The sequence below is a fragment of the Ambystoma mexicanum genome, chromosome 13 (genome assembly GCF_040938575.1).
Source record: "Ambystoma mexicanum isolate Mex_15411 chromosome 13, UKY_AmexF1_1, whole genome shotgun sequence".
NCBI classification, from domain to species: Eukaryota; Metazoa; Chordata; class Amphibia; order Caudata; family Ambystomatidae; genus Ambystoma; species Ambystoma mexicanum.
The window spans coordinates 134,604,016-134,621,277 of NC_090938.1; the positions used below are offsets into that span (position 1 = coordinate 134,604,016).

Here is a 17,262-nt window from a genome sequence, read left to right on the forward strand (position 1 = left end):
CCGTTGCTTGTGTAACGTTCGTTTCTGTCTTGCAGAGATTTTCACCTTTCTGCCCCTCCTCCTCGTTACCTGTGCTCCCTCCGTACTGCCGCCTCCAACCCTTTCTCTTTCCATTCTTCGCTCCTCTGTCAAGTACTTTATTCGTCTTGCAGTTTTGGTCTGTGTTCTTTTTTTTCTCTGCGGCCGCCTTTCCGCACCTTGCAGCCGGGGACGCCTTCTGTCCGCGTATTTCTCCTTGTTCTTTTTCCGTCTGCATTTTTGTTACCTACCTTTCTGTCTGCTTCGGTATTTCGCATCTGCCGAGCAGTCTTTCTTCCTCGCTGGTATCTGCCTCAGTGTTTTTCCGGTTACCGCGTTCCTCCTTCCTCCCACGGCGCCCTCCTTGGCAGTGCCGGTCACTTTCTATTCCTACACCGATCTGAACATTATCCCGTTGGCAGCCCCTCCTTTTCTTTTTTTCGTTCTGTGCTTTCCACTTTCATTTGATTGCTTGTAGGTGGAATCCGGTGCACGTCACTGCTGCCTTCGTATTCCCTTTTCCTTCTCCTTTTAAACTTACTTCTCTCACTTTTCTTCTACAGCATTTCTTTATTTTCATTTTTCTTTTTGTTCTTCCTTCTTTCCCTTCCATAGTTTTTGTTTTCCTCTTCTTCTTTATTGTTGAATTCTACCATTTCAGGGTTTGTGCCCTATTGGAATAGTCCTCTCCTTGTCTGGAACACATATTGGAGTCCTGCACCATCTGATAATCCGGACATTGTGCACAAAGATCTGTGCCATCTCATTGAACCCATCTATGGACTAGGGTTTTTTCTGCCTTTGGGCTTTTTCCTTAGAATCGAGGCTGGCCCCCTGGATCCCCCGAGGGCAGGTGTCCACTTCTGCCAGGCTGGCCTCCGGAGGGGCCAGACCTTATCTACACGAGAAGAAGGTTCGAGCACCCAAAGGCAAGGCTTCTACGAAGAAGAAGGACCCCAGGAAGACTGAGGCCGTCCTTCAGGCACTAACCTCCAAGGATTCAGGTGAGGAGAAGGGGGGGGTAGACCCGGAGCTTGACACTGGGACCCACGCCCAAATTGTAATACAGCAAAAAGAGAATCCCAAGGAAGACATATGCCCTTAGAATTTTGAACTGTCTTGAATTTGAAGAGAAACCTGGGATCCATTTCTTCAGGAACAGTGAACCCACCAAGAAGAGGGAGTTATCCTTGGGTAATATGGAACTTGGTTATTCTGTGTTTGAACTTAGTTATTACTTTTCGTTTTGGAGAAAAGAAACCTGGGGAAGGGAGTCATTTCCTCAGGAACAGTGAACCCACCAAGAGGAGGGTGTTCTCCTCTTGGGTTACAAGGAACTTGGTTATTCTTTGTTTGAACTTTTCCTTTTGGAGAAAAGGAATCTAGGGAAGAAAGCCATTGCCTGCAACGGTGAACATTGTCCACTTGGATCTTTTTGGTTGGATTTATACTTATGTGTTGGACTGGAACATTTGTGCACTTTAAGAATCAGAGACAATATCCTTTGCACCTTAGATTCAGTTTTAGAGTGGGAGGGCCAAAATAGGACTTCAGACAATGGACATATTATTGCCTTGAACATCTTGACAAAGGACAGACCCATTTGTTTTGGTTGAGGTAGGCAACCTCCTCCTAGAGTAGGGATAGTGAGGCATTTTTCCAAATTCTTTTTCATTTAATAAAAGTTTATGACCAAAACATGAGTCCTCTGTGTCTGTCATCCGCCGCCACTGAAGTAGCCGAGATTGGCAGATACTTCCGCGTTGGAGTTGGCGACGCAGAGGTAGGGTGTTTTAGTCCCTTCTCTGTGTTCTTGCATGCTGCTCCATTGACGTAGCGCAGCGCCGCTGTGAGTATTTAATCCTCCTCCCCCGGCTGGACGTTGCGTTGCAACCCCTCTTGGAAGTTTCCTGTTCCGGGTTTCCTCGCTCCTGACTTCTGCCTTCCCTCTTCGGATCTGTCAGAGGTTCCTTGTGCTCCTGTATTCGTATCTCATACGAAGCCCTCCTTTTCTCCTTATTTTTCCCGACCGCTGCCCTGAGCGGTTCGCTTCTGTTTTCTGCTCTGTGGCGGTTTCGTTCCTTCGGACACCGCTTCTCTCTTTCTCTCTCTCTCATCTTCCTCCTCATACTTTTCCCTCTGTATCCTCCGGGACCATGCGCCCTACTTACCTTCTGCCTCCTCCTGGTCGGCCCGCCTTGGATTCAACACCCGCCTAGTTATTGCTTCGTCTCCACTTGCAAGGCTGTTCGACTTCCTACAAAGGCTGCGGCTCCTTCGCATCCGTTCTTTTGAACATTCTACTTGACTACCTGCCTTTTTGATTACATCTCCAGCCAGCGGTCCGTCTTGTCATCCAGATTGGAAAAGAGTCAACACTCCGCCAAGGGTTTTTTCCCGATTTGGGTTTTTCCCTTATTCCGGCTTGATTCCGGAAGGGGAGTCACGGGACAGCTGTTTACCAGCGGTCACTGTGACTTCTCTCCGTGACAAGCACGTCCATCTGAAGAAGGGGAGAGACTACCTTGCACGGCGGCACCTACAAGAGACCAACAACTCCAGCAGCTCAGGTGAGGAGAGTGTGTTAGTAGGGGAGGAAGGGACCAGGGTGCAAACTCCATCACAGATTACAACGCCTAAAGGTTTAAGGATGTCTGCTGAGGAGCAGGTTCAAGAGTTGTGGAAGGCTTTCCAAGCAATGTCCCAGGAATTACAAGGAGTGAAGACATAAAATGCCTTACTCAAGCAGATGGTGTCCGCTAGGGAGCCTGCCCCCCCGGAATTACCACCAATGGCGCTTTCCTCTGGGAAATTTGACGGCTCTCCCAAGAAGGTGAAGGAGTTTTTGGAAGCATGCATGGTTTATTTCACTTTCATGCCTCGTAGCTTCGCTACTGACCAAGCCAGGGTGGGATTCCTAATCGTTATTATGACTGGGAACGCACTATCATGGGCTACTCCATTGGTGACCAGTGGTAAAGTCATACTTCAGGATTTTGCCGGGTTCCAAAATCTACTTTAGCAAACTTTTGAATGGCCAGAGTTGTCCTTTACCGCCTGTGAAGATTTGCTGGATGTTAAACAAGGCTCTCTGGACGTATTGTCATATATATCCTCTTTCAAGACATTGGCAGCCGGAGCAGGATGGCCCGAAACAGCACAATATGCCATTTTCAGGAGGGGATTGAAGGAGGAGATCAAAGATGAACTTGCCAGATCCCCTCGTTCACCCAATTTTCGGATCTGATCGCTGCTGCTCTTCACATAGAGTATCGTCTCCAAGAGAGGAGGACGGAGCGCTGCAAACAAAGAGGCTCTGGTTATACTTCAGACCCCTTTTCACACTCTTCCCCTGGTCGTTCCGCTGCTGCTACTCCTTCCGATGAACCAATGCAGATCGGCGCCACCAGAGCTCCTCTGTCCGCTGTTGAAAGACATCAAAGACGAGAGAAGGGACTATGTGCATACTGCGGTTCAGACCAACACCTTCTTAAGGAATGCACGGAACTGCCAGGCAAAAGATCGGTAAACGGACACCCTCGGCGCCATTAGGGACAAGCGACCGGGGGTCTCCAAGCCTTTCTCATCGTACCTATGTCTCTCTTTCTGTTTCCTCTCCCGAGTCCAAAGATGATTCCAGACTCATGGTGATTCCAGTACATTTTGACCTTGAGGGCAGACAGGTAAAAACCCTACCTCTACTGGATTGTGGAGCGGCGGGTAACTTTGTTGATACCCTGTGGGCAGACAAGGTGGGTCTCCGCCGGATAGCCCGGAAAGAGGGCCAGAAGGTTGAAGGAGTTGATGGGTCGCCATTGTCTTCTGGTCCCATTACCCATACCACAGAGGAACTCTCTTTGACGATTAATCAACACACGGAGGTCCTTAATTTCGACATTATCAGGGCCGCCCATTTTCCTATCATTTTGGGCATCACATAGCTTCGCAGACATAATCCACGGATAAACTGGACCTAGAATCAACTGAGCTTCAGTTCCCGTATTGTGCAACCAAATGCTTCCCGCTGGAAGGTCTGGGAGATCTGCAGCCGGTCAAAATGTTTTCAAACAACCACGTTGGAGTTTGTGCACTACCTAGCTTTTGTTCAGGTTTTTCTGAGGTGTTTCAGGAATGCCTTCATGCCAAATTGCCGCCTCATCGGCCAGAGGACTGTACCATCGACCTGGAATCCAATGCCCTGGTTCCGTTCAGAAGAATGTTCTCCCTAACACAGACAGAGAATCAGGTTCTTCGGAAGTATTTAGATGCCAATCTGGAGAATGGTCTCATTCAACATTCAAAGTCACCCGCAGGAGTTCCCCTATTTTTCATCAAGAAGAGAGGCACCACCGAGCCTAGACCCTGTATAGATTACAGGGGTTTAAACAGGGTTACTATTCAGGATCGGTATCCGATGCCCCTGATCACTGACATAATCGAGGCTGTATCTTTGGAATGCATACCATCTACTTCGGATTGCCAAGGGAGACAAGTGGAAAACTGCATTTCGCACCCCTTTTGGTTTATATGAGTACAAGGTGATGCCGTTCGGACTGGTAAATGGACCAGCTTTATTCCAGAGATTTATGGACAGAATGTTTTCCGACATGCTTTCTATGTCAGTCATCATTTATCTTGACGATATTTTGTTTTTTTCCCCGAACATGAAGGAACACATTGAACAGGTTAAGCAGGTGTTGGACCGCCTTCAAAAGAACAATTTACTGGTCAAGGCCGAAAAATGCAAATTCGCCGTACCTTCTGTGCAATACCTGGGATGTGTTCTTTCGGAAGAAGGGATCGCCATGGACCAAGACAAGGTCCACGCCATTCTCAACTGGCCGGCTCCTACTTCCGTCCGGGAGGTACAGAGGTTCCTGGGGCTTTTGAATTACTATAGGAGGTTCATCCCGAATTTCTCGGAGGTAGTGTTCCCCATTACTCGACTGCTCAAGAAAGAAGCCTTTCGTTTCTATGGTCCGCTGAGGCAGAGAAGAGCTTATGTCATCTAAAGAGCCTTTTCTGCTCGGCCCCAATTCTGCAGCATCCGGATCATACGCTACCATTTATTTTGGCAACAGACGCATCAGCCATCGCCATCGGGGCCGTGTTGCTTCAGACCATTCAGGGAGTGGAACATCCGGTCGCCTACCTGTCTAAGACACTTTCTGCCAGTCAACTTAACTATTCAGTTCTGAAAAAAGAGTTGCTTGCCATGAAATTGGCCTGTGAGGAATGGCAGCACCTCCTCATGGGTGCCCGACATCAATTCCTAATCCCTACGGATCACAAGAACCTGAAAGCATTACAGGAGATGGAATGTTCGAACTCCAGACAGGCAAGGTGGGCCTACCTTTTTTCACAGTATTATTTCCGGATCAAATATATCCCTGGGTCACTCAATCGGCTGGCTGACGCATTGTCTCGCAAGGACTCTCACAAAGAAAAAGCATTGATAAAAGCTGAGCCCTTGTTCCACAGAAATCGGATCCTGGCTATTGTGGGTTCCTTTCTTCAGGAAGTAAAGACTGCGGTCGTGCAGGATCTACCACAACTCTCCTTTCATCGTAACTCTCCCTACCAAGTAAAAGACGGCTGGGTTTTCTATAAGAAGAAGTTGTATATTCCAGAAGGCCGCTCCGCAGAAGGATCCTAGATTGGTGTCATGACTCGCGCATGGCGGGTCACAGAGGCGGAGACAATACCCTAGAACTCATCTCAAGGGGCCTCATTACACGGTAGGCAGTAGGGGTTTACCGGTACCGGTAAGGGCACCGGTACCGGTAAACCCCTACCGCCTTACTACGAGTTCCCTTTGCGGGACCCGACTTTAACGGCTGGTTTTACCAGCCGTTAAAGTAGGGTGCCGCAAAGGGACCTCAGAGCTAATTACGGTACCGCAATTTGCGGTACCGTAATTAGCACCTTCCCCATTCCCATTATGCCCTATCGGGGCAAAAATGGGAATGAGGATGAGCCTTGGTGAATGGGGAATTACCGCCCCCGCTCACCTTGGAGTAGGGCAGTAATTCCGCCATCCACCAAGGCAGACACGGTAAAATACCGGCGGCAACCATGGCGCTAATAGCGCCATAGTTACCGCCTACCGTGTAATGAGGCCCAAGATCTTTTCTCTGGCCAAATATGAGAAAGGAAGTGTTTGAGTACGTTAGGACTTGTCCGATTTGTGCCAGAGCCAAGTATGCGTCGGGCAAACCCCTAGGACTGCTCACTCAGGTGGAGATGCCGACTCGCCCGTGGGGTCTCATCTCCACGGACTTTATAGTGGACCTTCCTGAATCGGAATCATGTACTTGTATCATGGTGACAGTGGACGCTTTTTCCAAGTTGGCTCATTTCTCCCCTCTTGCAGGACTCCCTACAGCAACTAAGATGGCAGAGATCTTTGCCCAAGACATTTTCAAACTTCATGGTCTACCCGACAAGATAATCTCAGATCGAGGAAGCCAGTACATCTCCAAATTCTGGACAGCCTTTTGTGCCAGATTGGGAGTTGAAAGAGCCCTTTCTTCAGGTTTCCATCCGCAATCAAATGGCCAGACTGAACGACTCAACATTACTCTAGAACAATACTTAAGGTGTTTCATCGCTCAACATCAAGACAATTGGGTCTCTCTACTCCCTACCGCAGAGTTCTCTTATAATAACTCCAAGCACTCAGCCACCGGTCTTTCTCCATTTTACTGTACCTACGGGATTCACCCACGATTTATATTACCAGAGGTACCCAGTTTTTCCAACTCCCCAGCCGCAGAGGAAGTCTTGAGAAGTATTCAAGAGGCTCAGACCACCGCATTGCAAAGCTTGGAAGACAGCAGAAAACAGAATAAGAGTGGAGCCAACAGGCACTGCAAAGAATGCCCTGCCTGGAAGCCAGGTGACAAGGTGTGGTTATCTACAAGGTTCCTACCCAGGTGCACACAGCCTTCTAAGCTATCTCCTCATTTTCTAGGTCCTTTCACCATTCTCTCGAAAGTCAATCCCGTGGCCTATCGCCTCCAGCTCACCCCCTCTCTTAAACGCATTCACCCTGTTTTTCATTCCTCTCTTCTCAAACCTTACTATCCTGATTCATATCACAGGGCTCTCTCCCGGCATACTCCTGCTCCTTTATCTAACCTCGAAAAGTACGAAGTCTCCGCTATCAGGGATTCTAGGTTTTACCGAGGCCGGTTGGAATACCTCCTGTCGTGGAAGGGTTCCCAAGTACATGCCCCTCGGTTGCTTGCCAAGTTCCACCGCCTGCACCCGGGGAAGCCTGGGTGGGTGCGGCCTAGGGAGGGGCATCCGTCTTGTCATCCAGATTGGAAAAGAGTTAACACTCCGCCAAGGGTTTTTTCCCGATTTGGGTTTTTCCCTTATTCCGGCTTCATTCCGGAAGGGGATTCACGGGACAGCTGTTTAACAGCGGTCACTGTGGCTTCTCTCCGTGAAAAGCATGTCCATCTGAAGAAGGGAAGAGACTACCTTGCACGGCGGCACCTACAAGAGACCGACAACTCCAGCAGCTCAGGTGAGGAGAGTGTGTTAGTAGGGGAGGAAGGGACCAGGGTGCAAACTCCATCAAAGTGTCTGCGTCTCATTCCTGGCTCCTCACATTGGTAAGAATTTTGTTTCATAGAAATCGCAATTTGAGATATGAAGATCCCTGGCACCCATTTCAACTTCCCTTCAGTGTAGGATAGAAAGCTGAGAGCCACCTCATACTTCCCTTTACCTAGCTCAGGTGTTGTGATCTGGCCAGCTATGGCCCTTGCCATCAGGGCAATAAATGGTGTTTTGTCAGGCAATCAAGCATTTTTCCCAGAAGTCTGCCCTAGTGTCTCCCACATCCTCAAACTCTGCTTGCATAGTGCAACAGCCACACATCAAATTAAATTCCTACACCCCTTACTACTTACCTGGTATTGAGGCCACTCGATATCTTATGTTTATGTTTATGTTTATTGAGTTTATATAGCGCTTTACACCAAAGCGCTTTATAGAATAACAACAGTACATGAGAAGAAGCAAATTTAGAAAATTGAAACAAACCAGTGGTACAGTATATGGAACAATTAACTGAGTAGGAGGCGGGGGAAGAGTGGGAGGGGGGTAGTTCACGGGAGAGTATAAGACCCTTAGGTGGTTACAACTTCCTGTATGAGGTCATAGGGATGAGGAGGAAGGTGGGAGAGGAAGGGATGGGTAGAGGATAGGTGGGGAGCGGTAGGGAAGGAGTCAGGGGGATTATCTTCGATTTCAAATATTACCAGAATCCTACAGAAGGCTCTTCATGAAGAAATGGGGAGGAGAAAGATAAAAGGAGGAGTCTGGATTCCTCAATGTGCTCCACGAGGCTACATGCACCATTCCGTGGCCTAAAAGGTGAGCCATGGCAGCAGAAAGGAGAAGGGAAACAGGCTTACAGTGAAAGAGAGGGAGTAAGGTAAAGGAATAGGATGAATAAAACAGTAAGTCTGCTATCTCGAATTTGCAGTATCTTCGACCCTTACTGGGTACTGCTCCCTGCCCAAGCAGCGTCTTGGAAAGCTTTGTGCAAAAATAATCAAATCAAGGGGAAGAGCAGATATGCAGTATTGATCTTTTAGATAAAGTAAGATAAATCTGTCATGTCCTTAAAGAGATAGGGAGATGCTGTCAGTGATTATTATATGCACACAGCGTGAGCTGTCCACATAGCAGCTCTCCTGCAGCAAGTAAGGAACTGACTACATTATCAACAGTTAGTTGCACTACAGAATGGGATAGAAGCGGAATGGGGCTGCCTTTTTAGAATGTGATAGGGTTCAAAGACGTCTACCCTAATATTACACTATTACACAATTTGACATGGTTTCTTGGATCAGTGGGGAAAATTGTGTTTGCCTAGTGGTAAAGCTAGTTCCAAAAGCTAAGAAAATACTTGTTTTGGCCATTTGGGCATATTTTGGTTGCCTAATTATTTTCTGCCTTCTTATGATACCCAAGCACTCACTGGGTCCCAGCTTGCCCTTGCCTGTAAATTGCTGGACCAACCGCACTGCATATGTCCTACCTTCTCTTGACATCCTGGCCCAACGTGGTCTCCATTTTTGCCCTGGCCTCTGCAGTAGCATGCTTTGCCTTCTAGTGACATGCAGGCCCTCCAAGGTCTCCAGTATGCACAGTTTAAAATATAGGGGCCTCATCAGGGGTTGGGCAGATTGGTACAAATGCAGCGGTAACTCTATTAACACTGCATTACCACTCTGCCCAACCCTGAGTTTGGGCTGAAATTGAGAGGTAAACCTCCCCTTTCTGCCCATTTTCGGCACTATTACCGCCGGTGCTATTACCGCCAGAGGTAATATTGCTGAAAAGCCCCGTAGCGTCCTATGGACTCAGATAAATGGGGATTAACAGCGCCACTGCAAATTGCGCCAGACCAAGTTGCAGTAACACTAATGGTAGCAGCATATTTGATCGAAAAACATTTGATCTTTTAAATTTGACTGAATATTTTTTATTGTTTTTTCGGTCAAATTAAATTAAATAAATATATGAGGTGGGGTAAGGGGATAGGTTGAGGTGGGAGGAAGTAGGGGAAGTGCAGGGGGTCTCCTCCCACATTTTCAACCAAATAAACGACCCAAAAAACAATTAGGTCAAATTGGAAAAGGTCAAATATTTCCGATCAAGTAGCCCTAAACCATGCTAATAGCATTGGGCAGTATCCCGGCGCATTTACCGCCGGGATACCACCCAACTTGTGATGAGGCCCAGGGTCTTCTGTCTAAAACAGGGATCTGCAACCTGCTGCTCGCCCAATATTTGGGACTATGGGCCTCATTACGAATCAGGCGTTAAGGGATTAACGGCGCCGTAAACGGCGCCGACCCTTAACGCCTGATTACAAGGTCCCTTAGCTAAGGGACCATGGTGCTAATTACGCCACTGTAATTTACGGTGACGTAATTAGCGCCTTCCCCACTCCTATTATGCCCTATGGGGCAAAAATGGGAATGGGGAAGGGTAAAATGGGAAATGGGGATTTACCGCCCCACTCACCTTGGAATGGGGCGGTAAATTCGCCATCCACCATGGTGTAAACGTAGTTTGGTGGTAAGGGTACGACCCAGGCGGTAACTTATCGCCTGGGTCGTAATGAGGCCCTATGACTCCATTGACACCTCACCATTGACTATGCTGGCCAAAGCTGATGGTAGTTGTAGTCCAAAACACACTGCTGATCCTAAGGACCACTCAATGGGCACGGATAGTCATTTAAATAATTCTGCACACCTACATCTTCACAGTCCCAGTTAGGCACTCTGCAATGCCTTGGTCTTAAAGATGTGCAGGAGGAATGTATGAGTGATACCAGCCCCACTCCCAGAATGATTTATATGGCCTAGAAGTGTACTTCCTTACAATGGCTCTCTTCCCTAGATTCAGAACACCCTTTGCATAGAAGAGGTTCTCATCAGGCAGGTTCACTGTATATTCAGTGCCTGGCTATGGCAAACACTTTGCCTGGGCAGACAGAAAGAGGGTCATATTGTGTTTTTTTGTTATGTCCCGGTTCTCTCCTGGTCCTAGTTTTATCATGTTCTAGTTCTTTTCAATTCCAGTCCTCTCTTGTCTCAGTTCTCACCTGTCCCTGACCCAGTTCTCATGTTCCAGTTCTCCAGTCATCTCCTGTCTCAAGTCTTCTCCACTCCTAATTCTCTCCAGTCCCAGTTCTTCCAAGTCTCAGTTCTTTCCAGTTTCTGTCTTTTCTTGTCTCGGTTTTTGCCATTGACAGTCCTATTCAGCTCACCTTTCATCCAGTCCAAGCTCTCAGCATGCCCATTTATATTGATTTCCAGATAACTCGTCTCAGATCTCCCCAGCTCTGTCTATACCCAGTTCTATCAATTTCTACGTATCTCGGGTCCCTGTTTTCTCCCAATCACAGTTCCTCATGTAACAGTTCTCTATAATCCAAATTATCCCCAGCTTCCTATTTTCCCTGCTTGCTCCAATCCCAATGCTCTGCTTTAAATGTTTCCTCCAAACCCAGTTCTTTCCAGCGCTGTCCTAATTTTCTCCAATTCCATGTGGAGCACAAACCATAGTCAAAGGCACACAGAGTGGATCCATTAAACTACGGACTGGGCTGTGACTTCAAGCATGGCACAGAGTTGAGTTACTACTCTAGACCTTCGTTTAATGTCCAGAGAAGTCAAAAGAAAAAACATTCTTTGGTCCTGAGGCAACATCATATCCGGGTTAGCCCATGATGGATGCCTATGCAGGACGGTGTCAATGTATTCCACATTGGCCTCACATTTTAGGCCCACAAACAATTCAGCAAATCCTTTTAAATTAGGCAAAGAAGCATCATTGAACAACTATGACACGTCCTAGAAGGATGATATATTCTTGAAACATTGATGTTTTAATTGACCACAATATCCAACTCAAGAGAGAGTGTGAAGAGTGTCTTGACTCCAGGGTCTCACTTTGCCGTCCCTTCACAACTCAAGGATGATTTAGATGAAACACTAACTAAGACCGGGGCTCGATGGTGAAGCAGATTTACAACAGGTTTGGTACAAAGTTGGCAAATTGCCATACCCACAGCATCCTGGAGGAGGCGTTGTACCATGGTGACAGGGTGCCTTATCCAAAGAGGTCCTCAACATGTTCAGTGTCATGCTGGCGAGGCACCCTATCCAGCCAGGTCTTCAACATATTCAGGCCATGTTGATGGGGCACCATATCCAAAGAGGCCTTCAAAAGGTTCAGTCCCATGCTGACAGAATGCCCGATCTAGATAGGTCCAGAGGAGTGTCAGTATCATGCTGAAACAGCATCTTATCGTGACAGCTCTAGAAGAGGCTTGCTACAGTGCCGACATGGCATCACAACCAAACAGGTCCTCAACAGGTTCGGCACCATGATGACATAGCTCTATATCCAGACAGATCTAGAAGATGTTCCATATCAAGCTCACAGGGCGATATATATTAAAACGTTCACAACAGGTTGAGGATCATGCTAAGATTCGGAGAGGTCCTCAACATATTTTATTCCAAGCCGAGGGAAGTGCACACCAGGAAAACCCTACAGTAAACCTATCAGAGGTTGTGGCATCAACTTTACCCGAAAATCCAGAATATGTTCCATACCATGCTCAGGCACTCAGATAGGCAGGCTTGCCGTGTATTAGATAACACACTGGAGTTTTAGCTGGGAGTGTGCAACTATGCTTTATGAATGTGTGTATACATTATCCATGTTTTTACTGTCCCTCAAATCTCTTTCTCTCTCTCTCTCTCTCTCTCTCTCTCTCTCTCTCTCCCTCTCTTCCTCTCTCTCTAGGTGAAAATGAAGGGGATAAAGACTCTGACTCTAGCTCCAAACCACTTAAGCAGACCAAGAAGAAAAACACAGCATCGTTGTTCCAGGCTGGAGGAAATAACATCAAGGAGAAGAAAACCAAAAAGAAGGGTAGGCACTAGCAAAGCTAGAGCCTATATCTGCCCTTCAAAGACAGGGCAGATATACTGCTCCCAATACTGAGAGATAATGGCAGCCACTGTGTGCATGTCCGCATTGCCCCATGTTCACCACCACCTCAAACACATGTATGACCTCCATGCGGAAACTCAATCTCATTCCCTCTAGTCAGGGCAGTCACCTCCCTGCAGAATATTTTTCCCTCTTTTTTCATTCTTATGCATTCTCTTCCCTGCATCAGATTATAATCTATGCAACCTTCTCCAAATACACATAACTAGCTATTTGACTTAGTACATACTAACACCAAAGATCAGGATAGCACTTTAGAGGTAACATTTAGAGTAGCAGGAGCATCTCGATCATAAGGTGCTTGTGCATGGGGCCCTGTTGAGAGCGGATTGCAGAAACCAGAATCTGGCCATGTGGGGAGTGGACAGGTAAATGTAATTGGGACAGTACTAGACAGCTCGCTGGCCCGCTTTATGAGTCTGGGGATAATGGTAAAAGATGTGATATTTTGAAATATAGTCTGTTTGTACCGTTCAGCTGATTCTTCTTCTTCTTCTTCTTCTTCTTCTTCTTCTTCTTCTTCTTCTTCTTCTTCTTCTTCTTCTTCTTCTTCTTCTTCTTCTTCTTATTATTATTATTATTCAACGCCTTGTTCCCATGGCAAGTCTACTCCCTGAGCTATCCTATCCGATTCCCAACTGATTACAGCCTGACTCAAGTACTACATGCAATAGTCCATTGGTATATTGCATGTTGTAATTACCACTGAATTATAAGGACAAATATCTTATTTGTTTACTACAAATATTACCTCAACCAAAATTTGACAACAATGTTTCCATCTATGGATGGAAAGCGCAAGTGCGTACATTCAGTGCAACCACAGGAAATGCTACTTACTTGTAACTCTTGTTCCCCAGCGTTGGCATCTCTCATAAATTCATAGGCTTAATATAATTCCACATCTTCAAGCTGGGCATCATTGGTTGCTATTATAATAGCAATAACCAGGAATTAAAACGTTTGGAGGGTATCCGCCTATTTGAGGTTCAGGCGTCCGCCACCAATGAGGTTGTTAGCTTTCGTTCCTCCCCTTGGCCATCTTCAGATTTTTGTAAGAACAGTTAAGAGTATAAACATCCAACCTGCCTCATAAGGAGGTGGGTGGGAGCATGTGCGCCGATGTAAGATAGCAGTGCTCGAGAACTAGAGTCACAGGTAACTTTTTCCTTCTCAGCATTGGATCTTCTATGAATTCACATCCTTAGAATAGATTACTGAGCAGAAATAGAAGCTTGAGCAAGTGGGAGGCACAGTAGATGGGAAATAAAACAGTAGTCAATGAGCAAAGTCTCACCTCTAGAGGAACCGGTGGTGAAGAACAACTTGACTCAATGCCTTGTTAGCCCTGGTGTCCAAATCCAAGTTGTAGTGCTTTTTAAGCATGTGAGGAGTCCTCCACGTTGCTGCTCGGCAGATGGCATGGATAGATATGCTGGCATTTAAGACCATTATCACTGCTCTGACTCTTGTTGAAGGCACAATAACACGACCCTGGAGAGGTATTGTGGCTGTCTCATGACATTACCCGATGCAAGCTATAACATATTGTCCAATACCTTACTTGGTTAAGGCCAACCATTTATTGGTGTTGCCAAATGTAATGAACAGTGTGTTCGACCGTGTTGAGGCAAGAGTCCTGTCTCTATAGTATCTCAGCGTCCTCCTGCCATCCAGTCTGTGGAGAGACCCCATTGCAGGCATTGATGGAGTCCTGAAGCCCAGTAGGGAAATCGGCTGATTAATGTGGAAGTCAGAAACTACCTTGGGAAGGTCCATGTAAGCACCACTTTATCATAATGAAATGTAGTAAAGACTTCTTAGTGTGAACAAGCTTGAAGATCACTGACCCTTTGGGCAGATGTTATGGACACTTGAAAAGCCTTCTTGCATGGGAAATATTTTTATTCTGACCTGTCCTAGGTTCATAGAGTGGTTTCATGAACCCTGTGAGAAGTGCATTGAGCGCCCATGCAGTTGCATGGGTATATGTGCATGTAGACATAGCAGGCCTGTCAGAAATTGCTTGCTCACTCTGTGCAAAAAGAAAGAGGGATCTTTCTTACCCTTCTCGCAACATGATATAGCTAACAGATGAACTCTCAAAGATGATTGTACGAGGTCCTTTTGATATTACTTGACAAGGTATGACTACAATTGATGACTCAGAAGTTGCATAGGCTGCAAGTCCTTAGTACTGCACAAGAACAAACCCTCTTCCTCTTCAGTTGGTAACTGTGAGTCTCTTCACAAATATCTGAGTCATTCCTCCAATAGACTTAAGTGCCAGATTTGCCACCTCTGGGCACATTGCTGAAAGTGTTAATCATTTCCGATCATGGTGGAGGTTCAAAGCAAGAGGAAGCTGGAAGTGAGGTTGAATGAGCATCTTGAGGAGATCTTTTTGCCATCGTTGTCGAGCGCAAGCTAGACCTATGAGAATCATCATACACTGCATGGTGAGCAGTGTGCTAACCTCCCTGGGTTGCAAGGGCATCGGAGAAAAGGCACAAAGAAATCTCCAACTCGGGAATTGAAAGCGATGAGACATGCGTCCTTGGGTGGTTGAATCTCCTGGGGAAGTTGTGACATTTATCATTCTCTGTTATTGCAAAAGTATTGGCGCCTGGCAGGCCCAATCTTCAGAACACATGAGCCAAGGCATCAGTTCCCATTTCTGCGTCTTCAATACCTTCACCCTCCTTGGGAGGTGGTCTCAAAGAATGTTGGCACAGTCGTTGCACAGGACCTGATTCATCCTATATTCCTCACACGTTGCATCCTAGTTGCCATTCCCTTGATCAGTGGCAGGAAGGGTCTAAGAGCCAGGGGAAGAGCTCTGAGGTCTACAATGCTGATGTGGGTTACCACTGAACCTGAATCTGCAATTTGTCGAGATGGGCTCCTCCATCTGCAGAGCGAAGCATCTATCCTTATTGCGTGCACTGGGGTTGGATCTTTGAAAGGTAATCCTTTATTCAGGTTCTGAGGAAGCAGGATATCTTGCCTCCGAACAGGATGATGTTTGCCGTCAGAAAGCGAGGCACTGAGTCATCTTCCTTCAAATGGCTTTGGGAAGCGGGATATCTTGCCTCCGAACAGGATGATGTTTGCCGTCAGAAAGCGAGGCAGTGAGTCAAGCATTCCCGGGTGATTAGGACGTGCCATGAATCAATCCCCTCCTTCTGTTGTTGCTCCCTGAACTGTATGATGTCTGCCCCTGCTGATACCTAGGGTAGAATGTATAAACATTAGGTTGGAGGTAGAGATGGTGTGGGGACAAGGAGCAAGATGGTCCTGACCCGGGAAATCTGGAACTTCAAAAGAGAGAAACAGTGGGCAAGCATGTGAGAATGAAAATACTCTTGCTGTTTCTATGTCAATTTTCATGCTCCCAGTGTCTCACCTATTTTCTCGTTGAAGAGCTCCTTATGGCCAAATTCTACATGTGTGATTTGTGCCTGAACGTCTAGTCTGAAGTGGGTGGATTTCTTCCATTACTGGCAATGCAAGAGAGCCCCATTCGCTAACTGGCAGCCACATGAATCTGCTATAACCATAGTGGCAGCAATTGCATAGTTAGAGGCAATTCCAATCCCCCAGATGATTTCGAGCTTTCCTTGTTTATCCTACTGTACTAGATCTGCCATCTTGGACCACTTCTCCCTGTTTGACTCTGTGGTGATAACGCATATGTTTGCTGCGCTATTTGTTTTTATTTATTTATTTTGCTTTTATAGCAGTGCACAAAACCCTGAGGCATCTAGGCGCTAGTTACAGTAGGGATGGTGTTACTAAATTTTCAGCACAAGGCTGAGGTCAAAAATCAGTAGGTTACGTTACATTTTCAACACAAGGCTGAGGTCACGATAAATAGGTTACGTTAGATTTTAGCAAAAGACTGAGGGCAAAATCGAAATCTTTTATTTTTTTTAATTTATATATGGTTTACAGAAAAACCTTTACAAATTCTTATCAAAATGGGATGGTGTTACTAAATTTTCAGCACATGGCTGAGGTAAAAATTCAGTAGGTTACGTTACATTTTAGCACAAGACCTAGGTCAAAATCGACATTTTCAACACAATGCTGATGTCAAGATCAATTATGTTGGATTTTCAGCCCTAGGCAGAAGTCCGGATTACATTACATTTTCAGCAAAAGGCTGAGGCCAGGATGAGTAGGTTACGTTACATTCTAGACCAAGACAGAGGTCAAAATCTGCATTTTCAGCGCAATGCTGAGGTCAAGATCAGTTATGTAGCATTTTCAGCCCTAGGCTGGGTTGCAGATTACATTACAAGATCAGCAATGCTGAAGTCAAGAGCAGGGGTTTATGTTACATTTTGCGAGGACTATAAGGAAAGCCTTGGATACAACCGTCTTCTTATAGCATCCAGTTTTCTGACTTCCACGCACTGTCACTGTGACCACCGAATGTGGTTTTTTGGGTCCTCTGAAAGAAATGGGACAGAGCCTGTGGCCTTGTATTTCTTATATGGTGTTGGTGTGAGAGATATCTTACTTAAGCGCTTGCCCATCTGCCGGTTTGCATCTAGAATACGGATAGTTGTTGAAACCCTTTTGTATCTTTCTTTGCCACAGCACTTGGTAGAGAAGAGTTTTTGTTCTTCTTCAGGGCCTACAGTTCAAATAGCATCAATGCTTTATCAAACATCTGATTAA

General features: G+C 46.3%; 1 protein-coding gene across 4 annotated transcripts in view; it reads left to right on the top strand.

Annotated features, from left to right (window-relative positions):
• TULP1 (TUB like protein 1) overlaps window positions 1-17,262 on the top strand; it is a 767,520-nt gene that overhangs the window by 435,878 nt on the left and 314,380 nt on the right. For all 4 annotated transcript variants that reach the window (XM_069633446.1, XM_069633445.1, XM_069633447.1 and 1 more), the window contains one exon: window positions 12,367-12,495. In XM_069633446.1, coding sequence (XP_069489547.1) covers window positions 12,367-12,495 — 129 coding nt within the window. The remainder of the gene's footprint in view (window positions 1-12,366; window positions 12,496-17,262) is intronic.